The sequence below is a fragment of the Esox lucius genome, chromosome 7, assembly GCF_011004845.1.
Source record: "Esox lucius isolate fEsoLuc1 chromosome 7, fEsoLuc1.pri, whole genome shotgun sequence".
NCBI classification, from domain to species: domain Eukaryota; kingdom Metazoa; phylum Chordata; class Actinopteri; order Esociformes; family Esocidae; genus Esox; species Esox lucius.
In genome coordinates this window covers 23,399,039-23,419,593 of record NC_047575.1, presented here as the reverse complement: position 1 = coordinate 23,419,593, position 20,555 = coordinate 23,399,039, and the positions used below count along the sequence as shown (strand labels likewise).

General features: G+C 46.6%; 1 protein-coding gene across 13 annotated transcripts in view; it reads left to right on the top strand.

The window, feature by feature from the left end:
- Nucleotides 1–20,555, top strand: part of auts2a (activator of transcription and developmental regulator AUTS2 a) — a 447,079-nt gene that overhangs the window by 411,913 nt on the left and 14,611 nt on the right. The window contains exon 1 of one of the 13 annotated variants that reach the window (XM_013134505.3): nt 13,759–13,864. The exons of the other annotated variants lie outside the window; for them this stretch is intronic. Within the exon in view, the coding sequence (XP_012989959.3) occupies nt 13,786–13,864 (79 nt within the window). The 5' untranslated portion in view covers nt 13,759–13,785. Of the gene's footprint in view, nt 1–13,758; nt 13,865–20,555 lie in introns of those variants that run through there. 13 annotated transcript variants of the gene reach the window in all.

Sequence of the window (20,555 nt, the reverse complement as noted above, 5' to 3'; positions counted from 1 at the left end):
ACCTTCATCCCGCCTTACATTCAGCCCAATAGCTACGACTCAGCCCTGCGGGTAGCCACCCTCACAGCACTATACAGTGTCAAGAGCTAGTCAGTCACCTCATGGGAGGCTTATTGCCTATTACCATGGAATATTTACAAAAAACTCCTTTTTGAGTTCATTGTTTTAGTTCCTGAACTTTGATTTGCTTCCAGCATAGTGTTGATATTCACCATATGGAATTGTCGGTTGTGTTCAGACAGTCTCCCACTCTGGTGAACTCTCTTTGTCTCCCACACCCATCTCTCTCACTCCCTCACGCTCATTCTTCCTCTCTATTTCTCTCTCTTCTCTCTGTCTGGGTTCAATTTGCCCAGGCGCTGCCTTCATTAAGGAAGAATCATTAAACGCTAACTCTAATTCCTGGGCTGTCAAAGCACCCGCAGGTGTCAGGTGTTATTTATTCTCTTGCAGAAAATTGGAAATAGAAAGCAGCTGTTTGTTGGGCCAGTTGAAAGAGAAACAGCTGTTTGTTGGGCCAGTTGAAGGAGAAACAGCTGTTTGTTGGGCCAGTTGAAATAAAAAAAACAGCTGTTTGTTGGGCCAGTTGAAAGAGAAAGAAGTTGTATAGTGGGCCAGTTGAAATAGAAAACAGTTGACTGTTGGGCCAGTTGAAAGAGAAAGCAGCTGTTTGTTGGGCCAGTTGAAAGAGAAAGCAGCTGTATGTTGGGCCAGTTGAAAGAGAAAGCAGCTGTATGTTGGGCCAGTTGAAAGAGAAAGCAGCTGTATGTTGGGCCAGTTGAAAGAGAAAGCAGCTGTATGTTGGGCCAGTTGAAATAGAAAGCAGCTCTATGTTGGGCCAGTTGATAGAGAAAGCAGCTGTATATTGGGCCAGTTAAGAGTGCTTGTTGCATTCTAGGGGCTGTCAGGTTGGTTTCTAATCCTTGAGGTCTGGTTTAGCACTGTTTGCGTGGGTGTGTTTGTGAGTGTGGCAGAGCCTTGGCAGTGAGAACTGAGAACAGAGCACAATGTCAGGAGAAAGGTCTGTACGGACAGATCTATCAAATGAACGAAGGTCCAATCCCACACATCTCTTCGCCACTGTAACCATTCTTTATGATGTTGTCAGGCCCCATAACCCAGTCCTGAACACGACTAAACCTATTTCAACTGTAACTCCTTCTTCTAGCACTGACTGTGGCAGATTGTGTGGTTGACACACCTAGCTATTTTAGGATGAATGCAAGTGGTTCTGGATCGAAGCATCTGCTAAATGATTGAAGTGTAAATGTGATAAATCTGTTGGTGTGTTCTGATCCACACTGATTGAGTATTGAACAGGACCCAACACAGACAGCCCCACTTTGGATCATATTTACAGTACTCGGTAGGAGGAGATATGCAAAAACATTTGAGTAGTCATTGGATTACAGAATGTTTTAAATCATACATTTGATCTGGTGATATGCAAGTATTCCCTATTTACATTCCGTTTTTAAAAAACGATCCTTGCTCTGATACTGAGAAATACAGAGAAACTATGTGTTAGGAACATGTCATTCCTTCTCTGCCAGTAATAATTACACATTAGTTCCCACTTAATTACTTTAGTTTAGCATTTTCCCTGTTTGACATAGTTGGAAAGATAAAGCATCTTTCTTTAAGGTGTTTCCCATGGCCCAGTGGATTTGATAAGAGCTGAGTCCAGTCTGTGGGAGGTTGGGTACTAGGAGGGCGGGAGTCTTCTCTGCTAACCCTTCCTTTCTCCCTGTGCTTTGACTCAAAGGCTGATTTCACCAGCACTTTACCAGAGCTAATATAGAAAAGAAATGGTGCTAAGGGGATATACAGTCTTTCCATGTATGCCCTGTGTACCCAGATGGGTCCTAGTACCCCTGGTTGGGAACCACATATGCAGTGAATCAGGATGCCTGTGAACTTATCACAGCAGGGCTCCAATTGGACCATGCCATCCTTTTGACATCCAGCGTCTGGGTGGATATGGGTTTTGGAGATACAGGACAGAAGTTGACCTGGTCCACGATGAAAAGGTGGGCCAATCCTCTTAGTGTCCTTCTGTGTATGCTGTGTTCTCTTCTTGGTTGAGGTGAGAGATGATTTTGAGGGCCACTAATTGCAGACACAAGAGTGTTCGGAGTGTAATAGCACAGTTATGTTGGTCTTAAAACACACAGTAACACAGAAGTCTGTTATAGGATCCACTTCCTGTAAATGGATCAATTTCCTTTGATTTGAACACACCCATTATCAAGTGTTTACGCGAGACCAGGTCTAACAAAACTTTCAAGGAGGTCTCTCAGTTTTAGTGAGTATCTGTCACCATCCAGTGGCGTTTAATGTGTCCCTGTTGATGTATAGGTTAGCTCAACATCCTGTTGTGTGTGTGTGTGTGTGTGTGTGTGTGGAGGTAGGATGTCTCCCCCCCTCCCCGTTGCCTGCAGGGTAGAGGCAGTATTTCAGGGCCATGAAAGGCTCCGCTCCAGCCATGCCTCATCCACTGACACACGGCCACAGAGGTTAACAAATCAAGGGCGGCACTAGGCTGATTTACGGCCACATAACAATGACTACCCCTTAACTTTCTCCTCCTCCCCACCTCTCTCTTCTCTGGGCCCGTTTATAGACTCAAATGCACTGGATGTGTGCGCAGTATGAGAGACAGGCATACAGGCATTTGGATGAATGAATCATTTATCGTCCTTGTAAGCCCTGTTATCATTTTGTAAGTCACGGTGTGATAATCCTCTGTCATTCTATCAGTTGCACCTGCCTGGTGTTGTCTGTTTTTTTATGTGTTTTAGGTCTATATTGTGCTAGAGTTGACTGAGAGTGTAAAGGTGCCGTGATAATTGATCAGTGTTATTTCTTGATTGTTTGTTGGCTGAATCAGCAGGTTTGAATGGGGTGTTTGGTCTTCAACTTGTTGACATTGCCTGGAGCTAGATTGGTTTATAGACCAATAGTAGAGTTCCAAACCACAATCGGTATCAGTCGGCCCCTCCCCAAAATGCTGGAGCAATATTTCATTTACTCTGATATGATTACACATTGACTTAAATATGTCTGCATTGGGCCTGTTAATGAGGCCGTGAAATAGGGTAATATTCATCAGATGTTACAGTAGTCTTTATAGACTGATGGAGTGAGTGTGCTACATCGAGAGCCATGCTGTCTATCAGTGCAGAGTTCTTCAGTAGTACAACAAGTGTCTGGCTCTGACGGTGGTGGTAGAAAACCACCTTGGGTCATTGGCCGTTGGTTCCATAAGTCCCAAGGTAAGACACTTAAATAAATCCATCCATCTTCGGGCACTTATTAGAGCATCACCAGGAGTCTGGAGCAGGCTGGCGAGGAGGTTGTGTAAACACTCCAATATCCGACCTGCCATGGCTCAATCGGAGAGGTTGAAACCCATTGCAAATCAAATCAAAGGCTACCTTCTCAAACACAAACCGCACTCCAGAGGTCAAAGTTAAAATGTGTCAGTCTATTTTCTGTCTGTCTCTCCCAGCAAAATGGCTGGATGGGTTTTCTATAGCCAGTTACCCTCTGTTCTTCGGTCTGTTCCTCTGTCTGTTCCCCTGCCATGCTCTCTGTAGTCGGGTTACAAAGATAACATTGGAGCTGATTGTGATATTGTTCTTGTGGTGACGCCTGGCTTTGGGAGTCATCATGGACATTGGACCAGAACAATGGAAACTTGTAAACCAAGAATGTTTTTGAAGATTGTTTGATTCCTGTTGATGCATATAGTCTCAACTTTTATTCACGCTACTTTGATAAACGACCATTGCAACACTTTTCAGTAACTGCATGTTACAATCTTATACTGACATTGTAGGAGATTGGAACGTATATGAAGTTTAGGAACAACACCTGTAGACCAGAAATGTGTGTGTAAGACGTTCATTCAACAGGTAATGCTGTCAAGCCAGCTCCAGAGCTTGTGTGTCCCTGCAGAATGTGTGTGAACACCACTCTCTAATGGTGAAGGGGAAAACCAGTCACATCACCACCCACCTATTTTAAGCCTTTATAAATACCTAGATGGAGACCATCAGTTTTGGTCCCAACTCCCCATGAACCAAGCCATTGTAAAGGGACTGGTAGTGCATGAAATTGGGCTGGGCTGGACTTGTCTGAGTTGAGCTGGGCTGTCTGAATAATAGATGCAGCCCAGACTTGTTTGGCCTATTTTAGGAAACCTCATGGACAAGGGGAGAATTAGCTAACAAATATGCATCATTTCAGTAAGTGCTTTATTTAAAGCTTTGGAGCCAAGTGTTGTTTGGTGTTAAACTCAGGTTTAACTCAGCCAATTATTGTTCCGGTTAAAGGCTGATGCTTGTTTTTCTGTGTGTTCACCAAAAATGACTTACACATATTTCTTCTCTGCTCAAACATCTTGATTTTCCCTTTCTTTTGAATGAGTACTACTAGAATTACCTATTTATACCTATTTAACAGCATATTCCAAGGATTTACTTTTGTACTGTATTTACTAGTACCAGAAACCCTTTGGTTTGTCACAACAGAATATATCAGATTTCTGAAGTTAACAACATAACTACAGTTCTATGATTAAAGAATTACAGGATTATATAACGTTTTGTACTTTGTAACAGGGACAAAACAACAGATTTGATCACATTTCACCTGATTGTATTTAACAACCTTTCAGTTACTGTCAGATAACAAACCGCTTTCTCCTGTACGGAACCAAGCAGAAAAAAAACAGATGCAACGATTTAGCAAATCTCCTGTCAATGGTGCTGCATTAGCAGGGTCACAGCAGCTTATTCCCCCAGTACACACACCATTACTTCTGCCTGTGTCATTCAGTTGTCCCAGTGGTAGGCTTTGTCATAGTGTGTGTTCGTGTGTGTGTGTGTGTGTCCGTGTCTTAATGAAGCCTTGTGGTGACCGAAGTGTTTGTGTTGTATGTATCAGGAGACCTGGTCTCCACCAGCCAATCCTTGTTACCATGCCAATTACTGTATATCCTTCTGTCATTATCATCCTCTCCTGTCTCCTGATTTATCCTTCTGTCATTATCATCCTCTCCTGTCTCCTCATATTTCCTTCTGTCATTATCATCCTCTCCTGTCTCCTCATATATCCTTCTGTCATTATCATTCTCTCCTGTCTCCTAATATTTCCTTCTACCATTATCATTCTCTACTGTCTCCTCATATTTCCTTCTGTCATTATCATCCTCTCCTGTCTCCTCATATTTCCTTCTGTCATTATCATCCTCTCCTGTCTCCTCAATATCTTTCTGTCATTATCATCCCCTCCTGTCTCCTCATGTATCCTTCTTTCATTATCATCCTCTCCTGTCTCCTAATATTTCCTTCTACCATTATCATTCTCTACTGTCTCCTCATATTTCCTTCTACCATTATCATCCTCTTCTTTCTCCTCATATTTCCTTCTACCATTATCATCCTCTACTGTCTCCCCATATATATTTCTACCTTTATCATCCTCTCCTTTCTCCTCATATTTCCTTCTACCATTATCATCCTCTACTACCATTCTACTAAATCATTGATATGTGATGTCAGGGCAGGGTAGATGTGGATTTACATGTGATGACTAGAGGGTGCTTGGAGCTCCAGGGAAACGCTGTTTCAGCCTGGCAGGCTGAAATCCTCTAACATTATGGGATTAACAAACAGGATTAGATTCCCTGGCTGTGTTTTCTCTCCTGTTTCACTGTCAGAAGGTTCACCCTGAGGGCAGGAGTAACAATGACAGGGGTTCTCTGTGTTACGTGAAGCCGAATTGACTGTTTAAAAAAATGATTGATGAAGAGAACCCCTCTTTGTTCTCAAAAAAAATACAAAAAAAGAGAGAAGGAGAGGGTGTAGCTGTCAGTTTGCACAATATGTCCAACTGAGATTGGGCTCCCACATTTTACCCAACCCCTCTGAATTGGAGAGATGCTGGAGAGCCACCACAATGAGTGCCTGGGGAGCATTTATGTCTTTATCAATGGAGGTACAGACCTGAGAGAATGGGAGTGATTGACATTACTGTAGTCCAGTCCACTACATCTAAAAAAAAATAGTATTTGCACAATTTGCTTGACTTAGTATGTAAGATGACATTCCATTGTGGAATGTTGGTGGTTGTACATAAAAAAAAAAATCTTTAAGATTATGAATTAGAGGAAAACCCGTTAATGTAAAGAACAAACACACATAGAAGTACAAGTACGTGTTTTCTGAATATAAAATTGTTAAAGTACTGGTTATGAGTGAAAGTTGTTGTTAGCAAAACCTGGTAACATTGTTTGCTGCTCAACTCAAGGCTGTATATCAGGAACTTGTACAAGGCTAACAGCAGTGGGGGGGTGTACGCTGTGGGGCGTGTGGGCGATGGGAGGACAGGAGAGAGAATGCAATCAAGTAAATTCACAATGCCCTGGTAAACAAACGGGGCGCTTGTTATTTATTATCTCTTCTGATTACATAGTAGATGTCTTGACTGAATCGGAACGAGACAAGCTAATTAACCACGCTAGGAAAACCTTTAACTGTAGCTTTTGCTCCCTTCTAAATCCATTCAAATTATTAGCTAAATAGCAAAAGAAACGATTTTATCGTGTCCATCTCATTTTAACTTTTAGTACTGTAATTGTTTATTCCATCTTCCATTGATTTACCTGACATCGTAATAACTTGCCACATGAACGCTCTAATGTTAGAGTGGTCTGTCAGCAACCTGAAACTGAAATCAATATTGGACACACAGAGAAACAATTTGATTACGTTGACATAGATTTTCCACAGGCGTGGAGTCCCTGGCACATTGTTGTATACATCCCCATGGCCTCACCTCCAGACACAGTCAGAGTTAAGGTGTAACTCTGAGTCCCTGGCACATTGTTGTATACATCCCCATGGCCTCACCTCCAGACACAATCAGGGTTAAGGTGTAACTCTGAGTCCCTGGAACATTGTTGTATACATCCCCATGGCCTCACCTCCAGACACAGTCAGAGTTAAGGTGTAACTCTGAGTCTCTGGCACATTGTTGTATACATCCCCATGGCCTCACCTCCAGACACAATCAGAGTTAAGGTGTAACTCTGAGTCCCTGGCACATTGTTGTATACATCCCAATGGCCTCACCTCCAGACACAGTCAGAGTTAAGGTGATGGGAGTCTTCTGGTCCGGTCCAGAGAAGTTGTGAAATATTTCATTACTTTGTTTTCAAACGTTATCAGTAATTTACTGGGGCCTCCCTGTGTAATTTGCAGTAGAATCCATGATTTTGACTAACAGGCCCAGACTTTCAGATGATCATTGGACCTGTGGTATGGATGAGTATGGTATTGGGAGGGTAGGTGTATTTTGTGTTACTAAATGTATCGTCCTGAATGTAGAGAAACCTTTTGGGGGGTTTGATGTGTCAGTCAGGATTACCTTTATATGGAAGCAGTTTCCTGTGTGAGATTAGCCCTGAAGCAACATTTCTAGCCCCCTGTCGTCCATAACCTTGTTCTAACCTGTAATCACCAGCCTGGAGGAACTGAACTGAAAGGCCATGTTGTGGTTACAAACTGCCGCCTGAGTTCTGCGATGGAGGGGGACGTGGACCTGCTGTGAACTGTCCTTCCCCACTCATGCGGTCCCTGCATTTGCAGATGCTGTAGAGAACGCCTTTTGTCTCGGCTCCCTGAAAATGCAGTCAGTTAAATAGCATAACTCAATATGAAATTAAAAAGGTATAGATTAGACATGGAAGGTGTTTGACATCAGCTTGCTGTTTATGAAACCACTCTTCAATTTGTTTAGCAGAGTGTGTTTGGGGGCATTATCTAGATGGACTATTGGAACATCATGAGGGGACTGTGTTTATACCATAGCGTGCAGCTGGTCCTGTAGAAGGGCTTCAAATTCCTTGGCTATTGAACAACTAGTCTTCATCTGACCCAATGACTCCCACAAGATGGCTCCCCATACCATTATGGATCCCCCACCATGTTGAAAAGTTGGCTGGAGAAATGTTGGGTTTAATCCATCCTTTGGTTTCTCCAAACAAACCCATCTGGATGTATGAAATAAAGCAGAAGATTAGACCGTATTACTTTTTTTCCACTGCTCAGGGGTCAATGTTTTTGCTCTTTAAAGCAAGTTATGAGTGTTTGTGCATTGGCTTGGATACAAGCAGTTTCCAAATGCCAGCCCTGTCTAGCTGCTAAATTCCAGCTTTGTGAAGCTCACAATGTACAGTTTTTATTGTGACTAGGTCACAGATATGCTGCCTGCATTCCGTTGTTATTTTCAAGAGGCAGTTCTTTTGGGGTTTGAGCAACTTACCTGTTGTGTGTCCATCTAACCCTGTTGGTCAACTTTGACTTGGAACCACAGTTTTCCATGTCACATGCGGTCATGGTTTTTGATATCGTTCCCCTTGACGCACTGGATAATTTTGTAGTGTTTGTGAGCAATGCACCCTTTTGGGCACTGATTATATGCCCTCTCTGGAACTCTGTTAGTTGCCTCATGTTGCTTTGAAAACCCTAATATCCAATTGTTAATTGTCAGACCTCTTTTATAGCTGACACATATGTTCTGCTAATTGGCAATCAACCTTATGTGACCTCTGCAGCTGTGTTTCAGAATGACATTTTGTTCATTCAAAGTAACAGTCTTTTTCTATTTGGTATTTCCGTTATTTCGTTCACGCCTGTATGTCAGTGAGAGGAACGGTCTATGTTATTTGTAAACCTTGCTCATGTTTATTGGAATTTATCAAACTGCATGCCACCTATCCACATGTTTTCTTTAATAAATCCGAGCCTCACATAGTATTGCACAAGTGAACATGCATTAAAATCCCTGGAAAAGGTTTTCATTCACCTTTGATGGTGACCAAAATGCCACCATTTGCCGTGTTAATTAAGTGATTTTGAAACTCAGCTGGGGTCCATGATTATGTCTGTGGCCTTCCTTCAGCAATGTGTGGCATACATTTCCTGGAGGACAGGAAGTCCTGATCAAGGAAGAGGTTAGTAGCGATAAAGGGAGATGAAACCACTAACAAAAAGCTCAGGAGACAGAGGATAAAGTTGGAGACACAGCTGGCGACCAGGCCAGTGAAGGAGAGGGGGAGGTGGGTGAGGGATATGGCCAGGGTTGATGAAAGCACTGCCTTAATTGCTCCCTGGAGAGAAGAGGTTACCTTTTCTCCCCTCTCTCTCTCGCTTCCTCTTTTTTTCTCTCATCCATGCTGTGTTCAGATCAGCATCCCAAGGGGCAGGTGGATTTGACCTGACTACAGTGTGAGACCGGCAGCTTGGACCTCCAACCTCTATGCCGCTAGCCACTCAGACTCGCCCTAGACAGGCCAACATGTGTTTCCAGTCAACCCTTATGAATGCTACCACACTCTGGTGACCAGTCAGCACGTCATCTGGCTGTCATTTGTCCCAGCCTTCATTCATTAAGACACTCCGTTGGCTAGAACTACTCAGACGCCGGTGGTGGAGCCAGGCTGATATAACGAGTGATGTTTGCTGCCCAGTCTCAGTGGTCAGTGCAACGTCGCCCCCTGCTGTTGGCGTGCCATTACACGCAGACAGCGAGAGGACGAGGGAGAGCGTAGAGGACATGCCTCATTTGTGGTGGATCGTGTGGGTGTGTGTAAAGTTATATACGATATATAGAAAATAAAGTTGAGCATGTGTATTTGATATAAACAACAATTAATGAACTGTGAAATGTTCCATTTTATCACCACGCTGGCCCATTGGTTCTCATTCTCCATCTCTGGCCAGGCTTTTACAAGCCTTCTGAAGCACATCAACATCCCCCGGATTGTTGCCATCTGTTTAAGATTACACCGCTCCGCTCCGTTCAGTCTGCTCCTAGAGGGAGCTATTTGATTTCAGGGTTTTAGAGTTCCCGCTTTATTCCGTGTGTCAGATTTTGTGTAAACACGGCCGTACCGAAGCCCACATCAAGGGCCTCGTTTCCAGGCCAACCCAACGGGCCGTGGCAACGGGCCGTGGCAACCGTGGGGTGTCCTGCTCTGTTGTAACGCGTGTTCTCGGGCTTCTCTTGTGTTGTGAGGAGAGCGAGGTGAGTCTGAGGTCTTTCTCTCTGTCCAGCTGCCATCTCGGTGTTTGCGGTGTCAGAGTTCTCCCGGCCAGTCCTGGCACCGCCCTGCCGGCCCGGCGTGACCGGAACTCTGACAACTGACATGAAGCCCAGGCAACAGAGGCGGCATTGTTCTCCCTCCCCCCCGCCAGCCCACCGTAACGGAAGCCTCCCTGGGGCCCTCCGCGGTCCGAAGGGGGATATCATATTGCACCCCCCCCCAAGCTTAGGGGCTTGTTGAGAGAGAAGCGAGGCAGCTGACTGTTTGAGCAGCTCGGAGCAGTTCAAATAAACAGTTGAGGTCTAAACCCCTCTGTACCCCCGACCCCCCTTCTTCTGACACCCCACATTCCAGCTTCAGAAGGCAGTCATCACACAGCCAGGGCTCATCAGCATGAAACCCCCGTCTATCCACATCCACCCACCCACAGCCACCCACACATCCACCCACATCCATCCATCCACATCCACTCGCCCACAGCCATCCATCCACAGCCATCCACATCCACCCACATCCATCCACATCCACCCGCCCACAGCCATCCATCCACATCCACCCACTCACAGCCATCCACCCACATCCACCCACAGCCATCCATCCACATCCACCCACCCACAGCCATCCATCCACATCCACCCACTCACAGCCATCCACCCACATCCACCCACAGCCATCCATCCACATCCACCCACTCACAGCCATCCACCCACATCCACCCACAGCCATCCATCCACATCCACCCACTCACAGCCATCCACCCACATCCACCCACAGCCATCCATCCACATCCACCCACTCACAGCCATCCATCCACCCACCCACAGCCATCCACCCACTGGGTTATTTTATAAAGAGGAAATGGTGTTGGTGTGGCTCTGGGGGCTACAGAGGTAATCAGGTTGGAGGGGCTCTTCATCCTCCATCTCCCTCTTGGCCCTGGGCAGATACGTACATTGGTTTACTGCCACATCATCCAGCCATTCAGGCCCCAGAGGAGAAGGGAGGTTTGCTAGGTTGCAAGGAGGGGGAGAGTGGGGTCGGCCATTAACAGCCTTGGTCTGCCCTGAGTGAGCTGTTAATCCAGCACAGGATTATAAGGGAGCATATTGTGCGCAGGCACACACACACACGTTTCCAAAGCTGTACCCATTTCTAATTGTTATTTTAGGAAAAGGAGCAACATAATACGTTTTATGAGGCAAAACCTGTTGTGTGAAACAGATCTGGGCAGAGTCATAAATGTTTCAGATGTTATTAACTCGTTATTCATGAACTGAGGATTCAGGACAACTCTCTGAGGACAGTAAACACATTTATTGACGATATTAAAAATGTGATTCAGCTTTTGACCTTCAAGGTTTGGACACAAATCAGGCTATTATATATTGGTTCCCCCATTGGAAAGACAGAGGGCACTCTACCTCCCTTATGCTTTCCCTCCATCTCTCCCCCTCTCTTGCTCATATTTTGTCTTTCCCTATCTTTCTTTCTCTGTCTTTCTCTGTCTGTCTGTGTGAATTAAAGGACTTGCTGTAGACCAAAAGGCAGGAGGAGGGGGTAGGTCTGTGTGTGTAAGGAGGAGGGGGTAGGTCTGTGTGTGTAAGGAGGAGGGGGTAGGTCTGTGTGTGTAAGGAGGAGGGGGTAGGTCTGTGTGTCTAAGGAGGAGGGGGTAGGTCTGTGTGTAAGGAGGAGGGGGTTGGTCTGTGTGTTTAAGGAGGAGGGGGTAGGTCTGTGTGTGTAAGGAGGAGGGGTTGGTCTGTGTCTGTAAGGAGGAGGGGGTAGGTCTGTGTGTGTAAGGAGGAGGGGTTGGTCTGTGTCTGTAAGGAGGAGGGGGTTGGTCTGTGTGTGTAAGGAGGAGGGGTAGGTCTGTGTGTGTAAGGAGGAGGGGGTAGGTCTGTGTGTGTAAGGAGGAGGGGGTAGGTCTGTGTGTGTAAGGAGGAGGGGTAGGTCTGTGTGTGTAAGGAGGAGGGGGTAGGTCTGTGTGTGTAAGGAGGAGGGGGTAGGTCTGTGTGTGTAAGGAGGAGGGGTAGGTCTGTGTGTGTAAGGAGGAGGGGGTAGGTCTGTGTGTGTAAGGAGGAGGGGGTAGGTCTGTGTGTGTAAGGAGGAGGGGTAGGTCTGTGTGTGTAAGGAGGAGGGGGTACCTGAGATGTGACAACTGGAGAAAGGATGTGTACTTACGCTTAAATTGTTGACTCAACAGGAGAGCTGTCATACACTTACTGTTGTCAGACACCAGCTGTTTTAGGTTAAGACTCAGAAGCCTTACTCATGTGACAGTACATTTTACGTTGACATTTTGCCGCTCCTCCTAACCAGAGTGACTGGCAGTGTATGAAGCAATTCCTCGTGAATAAGATCACCTCACTGCTCGTGTCTGGGTGGTTAAAAATCCTGACGATGAGGAACGAGCTGGAACAGGAGTGTCGTACTGCTAATGGAGGTGTATTGTCCCGTATCAGCTGTCTGTGAGTCTGGCCCCCGGGCTGTTAATGGGCTGAAGACTGACCGAAGAGTCACAGGTGGCTGGAGAATGAAAGCCCATGGCTGACTGATACAACTGGATTATGGTGAGGGTCTCCCAGAAAACAGATGGGGTTTACGAGTGGGGCTCTCACTCCTCACTAGCCAAGACATCAGGGCCTGAATGGGCCGGCTCTCAGATGCTGCTCTTTGTTGGGTTGGAGTTGCACTCCACTCTGACAGCTAGTAAGTACCTCTGTAATCTGCTTTTGTTATGGTAGTGTGGTTCACACCAGTCTGTCGATGGTAACAGAGACTTGTCTGTAGATCAGTTAGCCGGACCAGGTAGTGTGTGAGAATGCAGAAGTTACTAAACAAACATTCCTCTTGGTGTCACTAATTTGGCCCTGTATTTTTGATGTGTGAATGGGGCTTTGCCCCCTTAAGCGAGCTGCATTCTTCGTTTTGCCTTCGCTTTTGTAGTTGAAAATCACGATAAAAGAGATTAGACTGCAGGTAATAGACTTCCAGTTGCCTCAAGGAAAAATGTTGCCCACAGAAACACCCAAAAAGGAGATTGAAACGACACCAATCGCAGCAAAAGGTTGCACACACTGTTGTGATTGAGAAGACAGCAATAAAAACGATAAAGCACACTGAGGGACACCCCGGAACCAGTGGCCCCTGGTTAGAGGACACTTGTCCCAGAAAGCCCAGTGGCCCCTGGTTAGAGGACACTTGTCCCAGAAAGCCCAGTGGCCCCTGGTTAGAGGACACTTGTCCCAGAAAGCCCAGTGGCCCCTGGTTAGAGGACACTTGTCCCAGAAAGCCCAGTGGCCCCTGGTTAGAGGACACTTGTCCCAGAAAGCCCAGTGGCCCCTGGTTAGAGGACACTTGTTCCAGAAAGCCCTATGGGTGAGACCACCTGTGCCCATCACTGGGGCCCTGTGACAGGTCTCTCCAGTTACACTGTGAGCCCAACCCCATGGCACTTAGATGTGTTCCCTAAAGGGACAACACTACCTTCACTCACCAGCGAGCTTAGAAACCAGACACCCGCCACGGCCCCCCAGCACAGCCTCCTCAGACCTCCACCCGTGGAGCCAGAACATATTCCACATGCTGCGGCAGTGAGAAGTGGAGAGAGCAGGGCCATTATGATGTTGGAGTAACTAGAGCTGTGTGCGGCTAATGCTAATGCTTGGATTACAATGGTAAAGACTGAGACTGATCGCTTGTGTCAAGAGATGATTTCAGTGAATGGAAGAAGATTCAATACGACAAGGCAAGGTGGGTGAGTTTGGAGGTTGGTTTCTTTCTCCTTTCCGTATGGCTTCATTGGCATGACATGCCGGGAAATATTGCAGAAATAGTGAGTGTTTGACCTTAAAGAAAGGTAGCTAAAACAGTTCCTTCTGGACTACTAAAATATTTCTTGGTGAGTTTTTGTAGGTAGCTGGCTATTGTTTGCTCCTCTCCTTTCTCCATCTCTCTGGCACTGTTTATATTTCCCGTCGATTTATCTCTCTCTCTGGATGTCTGTCTTCATCCCTCACCCTCCCTCCCTCCCTCACCCTCCCTCCCTCCGCCAGCGTGAGTGACCTCTAGCCCCCCCGGCCGTGGGCCTCTCAGATGGCCATGCATCTGTCACAAGAGCTTAGAACAACAGTCAGTGGGTTAATGGGCCAATTACACCAGATTACTGCAGTTTCTTCACTTCCGGGAATCACGGCCATAACCGTCGGTTCAGGAGCAGTTAGGGAGAGGAGAGCTTTCTCTGCCAACGAGGCGGTTAACTCCCTCCCGTGGTTGACCACACACACACACACACATTTTATCACCGCCCAAATACCACACACACACATTCTATCACCGGCCAAATACCACACACACGATGGATAAGGACCATCCTCTTGCGTTACATGGTTGCTAATTCATGCTGTTGCTTCGTTACCAGTTTGATTATCACGGTGGGAGCGTTATGGCAGCTGGACTTGGCCTGATCGGCGAGACAGGTGGTTAATGCCCTGGTCTACACGTACCTGTATTCACACTGAAACGCAACACGTATCCAGAATGACTATCCTGGGCTCTCTCTCAGCCCAGCTAGATTTCTGTTTAGCGTCCATTTCCCTGGGGGGTTAAAAGCTCACCCCCCCCCGCCCAGGGTGTAACCCACACCCCTCCGTCTGCTTTTAGAGCCCCACTGACATGATGGAGTACAGCCGGGTTGACCAGGGTTCACGTCTCTGGCTGTCAGGCCCGGCAGGGGGCCCCCGACCGGGGCATGTAGTACACCCATGCCTGGGTGATGTGAGCACATAGCTGCAGGTGGTCTGGGACCCTGCGCTGAGCGGATCAGAGGCAGGGGGTTACAGTCTCACCCCTCTAACGCTCCTCGTGTCGAAAACCCGACCGAATGATACTGTCTGCAGGATTCCACCTTTAGGTGAGGCCAAACCACTGCTCAGGTTACTGAGGTAAAGCTTTTAGCCCTCGGGTGAATGTTTATTACATGCTCCGGGTCATTCAGCTGAAAGCGACTGGCCTGGTAAACATTTGAGGGATTTGTCTGATTTCAAGGAGCAGTGAGAGTGTGGTGGGTGGACTGCATCCTGCATCCTGCACACTGAGCCTTGACACTGGAAGTGCTGCTGAAGTGGTGTATTATGGGCCATGTCCCAGCAGACCTGCACGTTCCCTCCTGGCAGGAGTAGACAGACGGATGTGGCGCCAGGGTTCCCTGTTCTCTCCCAGGGTGCAGAATCACAGTAGAACCGGGGAACTCCTTCAGCAGCCATCTGGGGCTTCATTTCTTCATGGACCTAAGCATGAATTTAGATGGTGAACATGGAAAATCCTGAGAGATGCAGCTAGAGATGTGAGTGTGTGTGTGTGTGTGTGTGTGTGTGTGAGCCTGCTGGATTGTTTGTTGTTCCATGTGGTCGGTAAGTGTTGAAGATGTCTACTATTCTTTTGACTATGGTCTTCATTAAGAACAAATAAACACATCTACTACTGCTAACTGACTCAAGGTGTCTGTAGGAAGAGCAGGCTAGTCAACTCTGAGCTGACATCAGTGAATTTGCCTCCCAGTTTTATCTCTATCCAAATATAAAGAGGAACATTTAGCTATAACTGTTATAATTTGTTCTTGCCAAGTTGTTTTCAGACCAGAGGTTGGTCTGGGTCCGGACCTCTTGTAATACAGTGTTTCTGCAGTAGGATAAATCAGACATGTTTTATATGGTGGGCAATGCAAACACAGTTAAAGTAGTTAGCTCTCTCCCAGGCCACTCAGCAAGAGGGGACTGATTCTAATGAATGTTTAAACAGACAAACAAATGCTAAATGGATTTTGTCTTGAAGGAGAGCTGTGCCGGAGTCAGTGCTATTCAGCTCAGTGTATACTGTAATTGATTTGACTTGAGCAAACAGCCAGCCTTTCTTCATTTATTTGTCCGTTTTTGGAGCGGGAAGCGGGGACAGGAAGAGCGCGGGCGTGGAAGGGAATGGAAGGTGTCCGTGAAAAGAGAGTGGCAATCTCTTAAAACAACACCACTATTGTTTGAGTACATAATTGTGCGGCTGGCTGGAAGGCTAGAAACGGGGAAAGAGAAAAATGCCCACGATCTTGTCTGAGTATTTATATTAATGTGTTTCTTGTGATTGTGACTGGACCCAGAAGGGCCATGCGCTCTTTAACGGAGTTTTGCATTTGCTGATTGCAATTCTAAGCAGAATGCGGTGATAACTGAAAGGCGGACGGACTTGAGTGGGGCAGAAATGGTTAAAGAAATTAAAGATTCAGAGAGAGAGAATGTGACAAAGAAAACCCAGGAAAACCTGGCTGGGCATTGAGCTGTGGAGGTGCAGCCACTCTACCACAGCAGAACCTGAGACAGATCTGCATTTCAGAAACATAATGTCAAAAATACAAACCAACCAGTATCATTTCATCACTTCTAAACCCTTAACCTCTAAACAAGGTTTCAAAGAACTCTAATGAGAATAGGCTACACATCATTTATATTCCGACACTACATTACTGCCCGACACCAAAATAAGGGACAGTGTATGACAGACTTTCCTGTCGACAATCTTGATTACGATTGTTACTTTTATGAGCGACTCCATCCAACTTATTTGACCTTGTTTTGGAGCTTGACCATTACAATGTGCAGGAGCTATGACATGGGCAGATGACATTTGACTTGGAGTTGTGGTTTAATGTGGGTGTCTCTCGGTTTGTCTTGCTACTGATGTGGGATGATAACGTCTTCCCCTGATTGGTCATATACAGCCATTCATGTTTCAGCCATTGGCTGCCCAGACCCCTGGAACTGAACATGTACCAAGGCCATTGAAACCGAAGGAGAAAATAGGAAATGTTTGACAACAGTCAATCAATAAATCAAATGTATTTTAAAGGTGAAACGCAAATTCCGCTGTTGTTGCCCATTGTCGTTGTGGCTTGGTTCACCCAGGTCAATGTCATGTGGAGCCTGGCCTATATAGAAGTGTTGCAGTCCCATATATGTGCAAGCTAGGACATGGCCTGTTGACAGTAATTCAAACCCAGCCCTGTATCACATGGTGACGCAATCACTGGGGACGTCTCATTTTCAACAAGGGGGAGGAGTTGGTTCACGTTAATGATGTTATATTTAATATTACTTTTGAATGTAACTGAATTGAGAGAGGGTAAAATAACGAAGGGAGGAAAAAAGAAAGGAAGAAGGAAGACAGCTTAGAGAGAGAGGTTAGTACGTCCAGGTCTTTGAAGCTCTGATAATTGCTGTCATTCGGTTCTCCCAGGGTGGGCTGTTTTCACAATCCAGGAAACTGCGGAGTCATAGCCTGTTAAATTCCCCACCCCCCCCGAAAACACTGACAGACAGGCACAGGGCAGGAGCAGATGATGTGTTTCAACCTGGGGCAGCACACCACACATTACCTACCGTTGCATCACCTCCTGCTCCCCCCTCCCCCCAGTCAGAGCGGGGTTAACTGGGGTTGGCTGTGTGTTTCCCCTCAGTAGCACCTGCTTCCCTTCACCTCTCAACAGGTGCACAGCTGTCAGCGCTGCATGCTCTCTAGTAACTCTAACCAACCGAGCCCTCAGCTTTCTGGATGTCTTGTCACTTCTGGTTCACTGGAAGACATACACTGTACTTAAACAGAAAGGATCACATCTCACTCTCTTTCATCTTTGAATTTCTAGCTTGTCATACATACTGTACAGCTTGTCTGTAATTTCCGTTTAATGAGAATGTTTCGTGGCCTTTGAGAACCGTAGGGGGCCGTCCTCGGTAGGCTTCTGCGTCACGGAGCACTCCGGCTACGGATAATGGGACATTTCATCTTCTGACTGTTGCATGCTGGGTGTATGACAGCAGATGGGACAGTTTCGTTTTCTCTTGCACCAGGGAGTCTGGGTAATGAATGGATGGCCGTTAACTTCGTCTCCCCATCCTCACGGTCCGCCTGTCCCACAGAACGTGCCAGGTTAGCCTGTCTGGCTTCCTTTGGCCACAACTGACTGGACTAAACCTGGAGAGAGGCCGGGTGGAAAGGTCCATCCAGGGGGCTTTATCGCTCATCAGACCTGATGGCTACGCAGTTTGCTTGCTGGGCTTGTACGACTGAAGTGATGTAATCCCTCGCTGGATCGTTGGCTGAAGGGATGGTGTGTGGGCTAGGAATGTGTGAGGGGGCTATTTAGAGGAGGCACTGGACAGAGACACAGGGAGAAAGAACCTGTCTGATGTCTCTGCCCCTATAAATCTGTCAGGAGCTGTAGTGACAGGTTGAAGGACATTATTAAAACGAATGTCGGTGTGTTTCACCGTGTAATCATTTAAAAGTCAGGTTGTAGGCTGTGAAATGTATCCCCAAACGCTGGCCCCTCCCGTGTGTTCTGAGACGGGTTAGAGGGGGTGGAGTGGGGTCCTCACCCCTGGATAATGAGTGCTGCTCCAAAGCCTTTCACCTTGTCCCCAGACAGTCTGTGTTAATGAAGGGCTTTTCTCCACTCACAAAGTCCCACTCTGGATGACCCCATCTAATCCCCCAGGGCTCCTGACCTTCAACAGGCCTCCGTCCTTCACCCCCCCCCCCCCCCCTTTGTAATGTGATATAAACCAGCATATCCACGGGACTACCCCCCCCCCCCCCCCCCCCCGCTATTTAAAAACACGACGTCTGTTGGGACAGGACTACAGAGCTGGGGATTTTAAGTGCCAGTTGTGGGGGAGGGAGATGTATTTGTTTCTCGGGATCAAGGAGGCTGACAAATTACCCTTCTGGGGAGGAAGAGTACACATCTCTTCTCCTTTCCTCCCGGCCCTGGAGGTTTCATTAGCGGCAGCAGAGACACCTTCTTCTGAACGTGTTAGCACATTCTCTAAACAAGCCCTGGGACCTTGGGGGAAGGGAGTTCTGTCTGGAAGGAGCCTCGGTAGAATCGTGATGGTGTGTGTAGGTGGTGCAGATTGGCAGGGACTATGACATCGATGTTGACCAGTCACTGCTGTGTTTAAGCGAATAGGCATGAGGGGTGTGATATATGACCAATATACCACATGCGTTTCAAAGGCACCACACTAAAACCCAAACCAGTCACTGCTTTAATTACACTAAAGAAAATAGAAAATTGTACATTTAATGCAATTTGGCCTTGTTAAGCCTTTAAATTGAATCAATTTGCAGATGGTTTTGCTGCTTAAATGACGTTCTCTGTTGATTTAGTACAGTAGGTATTATAAATGTTACAGTGAAGTGTGGTAATGGTCTGAAAAATCCTTCTACTGCGTATGGATGCGGTGTGTGTGTGTGTGTGTGACAGTCTTTTGTCTTCTCCGGCTGGCAGATGTCATGCACTGTCTCCACTCTGCTGGGAACAACGGTGGCCAGACATTGATCCCCTGGTCTATCTGTTACCACTCAGACATTATCTGGCCTGACCCCTAATGATGGTGGCACATGGGCCATGCTGGGGCCCTACAGCTCCCTATAGCTCTCCTGCTAATGGATTGAGTTTTGGATGGAGTCTGAGAGGGAGGGGGGCTGAGGCCCAGGTGTGGACTGCACCATTCCACCCCCCCCCCCCATCCTCCCTCACTAGCTTGCCTGTCTGTAGCTGTACTGCTAGGCCTGGGTCCCTGGAGGCCCGTGTTCTTCCTCTGTGAGACTAGGGGCCCCGGGGATCAGTCTGGCAGTCATACTACAGAGGGAGCCACCTAGAGTCCTTAGCCCACAGCCCATGGGAACCAACCCAATCAACAGTTCTGAGGAGATTTAGTTGCTCTCTCACTCTGTGTGTGTGTGTGTGTGGCCTCTAGTGACCAAGAGAGAAGAGTCAATTACTGATTGTATATATATATATATATGCAGAGCGTTATGAAAATGGTTTTATTTTTAGCTTGATTCAATTTAATTTTCCCTTTTTTATTTATTTATATTTACTTTTTAGGTTAAAAAAAATTCGCTGTAATTTCACGTTTTTGCTAATGGGGGCATTTGTGGTAATGGGGGCATTTGTGGTTATGGGGGCATTTGTGGTAATGGGGGCATTTGTGGTTATGGGGGCATTTGTGGTAATGGGGGCATTTGTGGTTATGGGGGCATTTGTGGTAATGGGGGCATTTGTGGTAATGGGGGCATTTGTGGTTATGGGGGCATTTCCATTTGAATTCAGCTGTGCTGGGTGCAAGAGAGGTATAAGAGAATGTCTTGTTGAGAGGTGGTCTTGTACGTAAGATTTTTTTGATCAGGGGCAGCGAGGAAATCAGAAATAGGTTTGGCGATCGTACTTTGGCACAGCTTCGGTGCTGAAATGAACTTATTTGTTGGCTGTCCCTAAGGACAGCGTGATACATCCTTGTTGCATATGTGAGTACAGAAGTGTATATTCATTTTATGTTATTTCTATTGAAATGTCTTCCTGGGCTTTCAGGAACACTGTAGAGTTGCTATGTTT